General features: G+C 32.9%; 1 protein-coding gene across 1 annotated transcript in view; it reads right to left on the bottom strand.

The window, feature by feature from the left end:
- The window catches only part of LOC143154895 (dual specificity protein phosphatase CDC14C), a 33,195-nt gene that overhangs the window by 10,988 nt on the left and 16,708 nt on the right, over nucleotides 1-5,499 (bottom strand). Inside the window, 8 exon segments of the mRNA XM_076326947.1 lie at nucleotides 1,107-1,300; nucleotides 2,503-2,568; nucleotides 2,915-3,027; nucleotides 3,311-3,489; nucleotides 3,590-3,719; nucleotides 4,013-4,274; nucleotides 4,367-4,610; nucleotides 4,700-4,950. Of these exon segments, the coding sequence (XP_076183062.1) occupies nucleotides 1,107-1,300; nucleotides 2,503-2,568; nucleotides 2,915-3,027; nucleotides 3,311-3,489; nucleotides 3,590-3,719; nucleotides 4,013-4,274; nucleotides 4,367-4,610; nucleotides 4,700-4,950 (1,439 nt within the window).

Below are 5,499 nucleotides of genomic sequence, written 5' to 3'. Positions count from 1 at the left end.
TTAGTCGTTAATGTTTTAGTATTTAAATATAACATTGAATTCCTCTATAAATCTGCTAGAATGCAGCTACTCACGGAAAGTTTCTTTTCTACGAATTTGAATTCACTTTGATGTTAAATTGCACAATCGTATACCCTATTCCGAACTGTTCTCATTAATTATAGGGTATTGAACAAAAAAGTATGTTTTATGTATTGTATAAACTTCGATAGTTGATAAATTACAATGATTATAAAATCTGTAACGAATAATAATCATTGAATGGACATGTGGAGCATGAACGATAATTACTCTGATTAACACAGACTCGTGATAGCGTTTTTCCGGTTCATTTGACTAGGGAAATTCGACATTCATGTTTACGAAGTAAATTTTTATAAATCCCGCCGTTTTCATTGGATATAAATTTTTTGTTGGTGTTTCGAATTCGAAGACTAAGTGATCTCATTGTATCAAGACTCCCGATTCGAAAACGAAATGAGGGAATAAACGGTGATCGAAAATAGTGTTAATCGATGCGTAATTGTAGAGTTGGGAGATGCAGACAGCGCTTGCGCAACTAGGAAATTGCGTCTGCCTTGTTTCTCAAAATCCTATTTCGATGGAGTACCTCCTATTTTGTGATGCTACGGTAAACTGATTTTGCGTGGAAATTGTTTTGAAGTGAATATATAGAGTATATAATTTTTTTAGCAAATTATATTGAAACGTGTTACATCGTATTTTTTTTTTATATTGTCCATTACCTATGATCGATGTAACAGTAATAAATCAAAAAGAAAAAAGTTACTAAGTTACTGAAACGTTCGAAAATTATATTCTCTATATAATTATTTCTGATAATTCTCCCGGAGAAATCGCTCTGTTTAATTTATACGAAAAAATAATTTTGTATCGAATGGATTATAAAATCGTGTAAAACAATTTTCTATAAATCATTTTTCTTTCGCAGTTCTGACTTTAATAATCCTCGTACGAAATTTCACTGTTTGATTGGCAAAATAACTCGCAATTGGTTAACATGATATTCGAACGTCTCATGTTTTGGATGCAATAAAACAGTAAGTTTCTGTTTACGGTTTACCTTTTTATTTCCTTTTACGTACGTTTTTCAAATTATCGAGTCCATAAGCGATGTAATTCCTCTGATGTGATTCGGAACTCCGAGACAGTTTTTGTCTATTCATTTTGATTTCGTTTAACCTATCTCCTTGTGTCATGGTCTGAAGATCGTTAATCTTGTATTTTATTGGTGATTTTTTCTCTAAATTATTCGTTCCTCTGATATTTTTCAATTTTCCTACGGGATAAAACGATAATAAATTATTTTCATGCTCAAGAAGCTAAATAATCGATTTCACGACGATCATTGAGAACTCTGTTTTGGGGTTAAAATTTCTCCATTTACTGTCAAATTTCTTTATTTTTTTTAAAATTTGTAATAAAAGTAGGAACACAGTAACAGAAATTTAAACAATCATATAAAACGAGGAGTTACATTCGTGATTTCAAATATGATTTTATTTGAAAGCTTGTCATTGTTCAATAGATGCGCGCGCACGATTGTCGATCATGCAACCTTTTGGCGCGAAAATGATTTCTTTCAAATTGCATTATTCATAAAAAAACTGCCTAATTTAATATTATTTTAGAAAAAATGCAATTAATTAATTCGTTTAAATTTTTGTTATACTCTTTACTAGAAATAATTATATTTAATAACTGTAATTTATTGGTAATTATCGATCGATGTTGGCTGCGCGCGCAGCTATTGATGTTTCTCGTGATCATTAATAAAAGCGATTTAATGTTCTCAGTATTCTACAAATAAAGGTTTTCAGAGTTTAAAAGACAAATTATGCAAAAATTATACATTGTGTTTTTCTCCTTTTGTCTTTTTTGTTCATACGAATAGTTATTGAAGAAATTAAACTCTTGCGTTTAAATATAAAATCACGATTAACTTCAGATGCGCGCGCAGCTTGGCGGATTAACCGCCAATTGTGCATTTTCTTGTCGAAACGTGCACAGGATGAAATGGAACGTCGTTGCCTCGATTCTTTTCTTCATTTCTGATTAAAAACGAACTCCAAGATGTTGCCAGAATGAAAATAACAATATTTGCTTGCTTAATGTTGCGTATGTATGAATGTTTGTATAATAATAATAATAATAATAATCAACAGCCTTTCGGTATTTGATAAAGTGAATACTCTGCGTGGCAATTTGAGCTCAATGTACCTACAATTTAACGCTAATACGTTGCTAGAATAGTAACACAATTGTATAATGCTATTTTTAAATCGTCTCTTAACTGAAAAAGATACATTGTTGGGAAATATTGTCACGAACGAACGAATGAGTTGTGAAAATTGAACAAAAATATTTTTTCGGCAATACGTTCGAATCTTTTATTCGCACTTTTTATAAAATTGGACATTTATGCATTAAATGTATTTTGGTGAATATAAAACTATGAAAATATCAAAGCCGGATACATACCTAAAATTCTTGTGAATTTCGTTTTGCTCGTTTTTTCCGTCAGCAGATTATTGTTCTTATTGGGTTCTGAAACGATTAAAAATTCTTTTCAAATATTCTAATTTTTCGTACGTTCACGCTCCTTCTTGTGTAGAATTAACATCCTCATCTAATTTTAATTAAAAGTACACGATCGAAATAGAATAAATATCACGAATTTAAATGCGTTGTATCTTATTCTCCTTTCCAGTTATTTGTTCATTGAAACCTTCGATTCGTCAAAGATCACCAACACGGACAATATTCATTTTTTATTGCATCAGGTAAAACCGTATTTGCTTTTTTCTTGGTTTTTCAATTCTACGTTTTCGACGTATTTTATCATACATATACATTATTTAAATATGTTTTAGGTGCATGTAAAAATATTTACCATTGTAGCCAATTTTGGAAGAATTGTGTATCTTTCTCTCCATTTTGTCTGCTACTGAATATATTCCACATTTGTGGTGCAGTGTCACGTCGCCATCACCATAGTACTTCAATCTGCAACATAAGTACGTCTGTAGTGATCGTGTAGGAAGTAAGTTTTCGAAAAAAAAAAATAAAAAAAAAAAATAAAAATTCATTATTAAAAGAAGTTGTTTCCTCTTATATATCGAGACACCAACCATTGTTCTATCAGCCAACGAAATATTTTTAAATTTGTTCTTTTTGAAATGCTTAAATTATCCCGCGTTAACGCGCAAAAAAATATTCAGTTTAATTATCGACAATATAGACGAACTTCACCGATAATAATAGCTCTGTACTGAAAAGTTTCAATTACTTGTACTGTTCGCCCGCGTTCAACAAATTCTTTTCCATATTTTCCAACCATGTTTGTTGGTGTCCGATAACAGAACCGGGTCGGCAAATCCTTATCCAAGCAATAGCTTCTCTGGCTGTCATTTTGTAATGTTTTATCAAGTACGCTGCAATTAGCGAACCCGTTCTTCCTAGACCAGCCTAAGACGTTGGTAAATGTAAAATAAAATGAATACACGGTACGTAAACGTTACACCGAGGTTGCACGCCGAATGAAAAACGATGTAAGGTTTAAAATTACTTTGCAATGAACTGCAATGGGCCCGATGGTATCTTCGCTGAGCGAAAGAAAATGATTCAAAATTCTTTTCGGTGGTACTGTACCGTCTGGCATGAACATTTCGTAATGCGTGATACCAGCCTCGGTGAATCTGTTTATAAAATGTGTTTAATTAACAAATTTAACGTATATATTTAACGTAAGTAATTGTATATTAATTGTTCAACAGGTGATTACTTTCGAGGTGTGAATCTGGAGCACAAAACGAGGATACTACTATAGAAACTGGTACGAATATTATACATACATTAATAATGCTAGTAGTATTAATAATAATTGTAATACGAATAGTACGAAGAATACCAGTGGTATCAATAGTATCTATTATCGGTTTCAAAGCGTTAAGAATCACCCTGAAGAAATTTCTACAAGTTGTGTACACACCTTGATGCATCGTACGTTTTTTTATTCAGTCTGATGATAGTTGTAACGCCATTTTTTAAAAAGTAGTCGATGTAACACTCGGGTGGGTGATAAGGGGTGCCGGGTTCCGTGCTTGGACCAACAAATGCCAAAAATTTTTGCGGTACCATCCAATTCAAGTCACCGTTTCGCATGTCCTTGTACCTCTCGTATTCGATCAGATCAAAGTCATCGAAATTGAAGAAACCAAACGTGACTGCTTTTTGAAGCGCGTTTAAACAATCTGTCCACCACAAAAATACGATAGATTCGGTTTATTAATGGTTCGGATCAAAATGTAAAAAACAGATAATTTAGGTGATAAAAGTTTATCACCTAATATATGGATATTGTAAATGGAGACACCCATAGACGCATCTTGAAACGGCTTTATGGGTACGTCCCCTCCCATAAAGAGAGTGTTGTAAGCTTCTCTCGGGCTTTTATTTAAGTACAAGACCGCATATGATGCTACCAAGTACGCGGAATTCGCTCTTTTATGGTCGCTTGGCGAAGTATAATGAACGATTTGTTTGTACTTGTTCACTGGACTCTGAAGTTTCTTGTTTACCTTACGGCAGTATCTATTAGCAAAATTTGTTTCTTTATTCGCGCAAACGACAATTTAATCGAGATATTAATCTTCAAGCGTTACAATCTTTGTACAATGTATGAAACTAACGGACGGAGTGGAATATTAATTTTTGGAGCAGCTTACTTGTATAAGCAAGCAATATTCAACGGGCCAAAGTCGTAGTAAAAATTCTCATAAATCAGTTCGTTGTCGATCGTAAAGAAGTGAGTACTCGAGGTACTTCTCGCCTCTTTTCGCCCATTATTCAATGTTGCAAAATAAAATTTGTCCTTTATGTATTCGCAAATGTAGGTAACATCTGGGTGTTTGTAAATTGTATTAATTTCTGAAAGAGAATGTAGAATTGTATGCAAAAAAGTAATTATGTAAAGTGATCGTGTAAAATTATAAATGAGGAAATTTAAGTTTCAGTTGGCTGATAATGGTACCTTCCACGTCACGGAGTCTATGGTCATAAATGTTTCGACAATTTTTTAGGAAATCAGGATTCTTTGGCTCGAACATCGTGAAACGATATCGTAGCTTTCTGCCCCGGAGTAATCGATTATTTTACCTAAGTGTTTACCACCTAAGTAACACCCAATTGTAATTCCAACAATGTCTAAGATTCTTTCGCGATTGGGTTTTGATACTCGAACGTTGACCAATCATATCTTGCGTCAGGATCGATTAAATTATACGTAATTTAATAACGAAACACTTTGGAAGATTAATTTCCTAATAATTTCTACATAGTGTCGCCTATTGTCACAGAAAGCAACTGTTTCCAAAATTGTCGTTAACCAAGCACATGATTTTTCGAACCTAGAGCATAGTAATGGAGTACAACCATGAAATTATTTAGAAGATTAACAAAGAGGATGGAAAGGAAATA

Source organism: Ptiloglossa arizonensis, chromosome 2, assembly GCF_051014685.1.
Source record: "Ptiloglossa arizonensis isolate GNS036 chromosome 2, iyPtiAriz1_principal, whole genome shotgun sequence".
Classification (NCBI taxonomy): Eukaryota; Metazoa; Arthropoda; class Insecta; order Hymenoptera; family Colletidae; genus Ptiloglossa; species Ptiloglossa arizonensis.
This window is presented reverse-complemented; position numbering and strand designations above follow the sequence as displayed.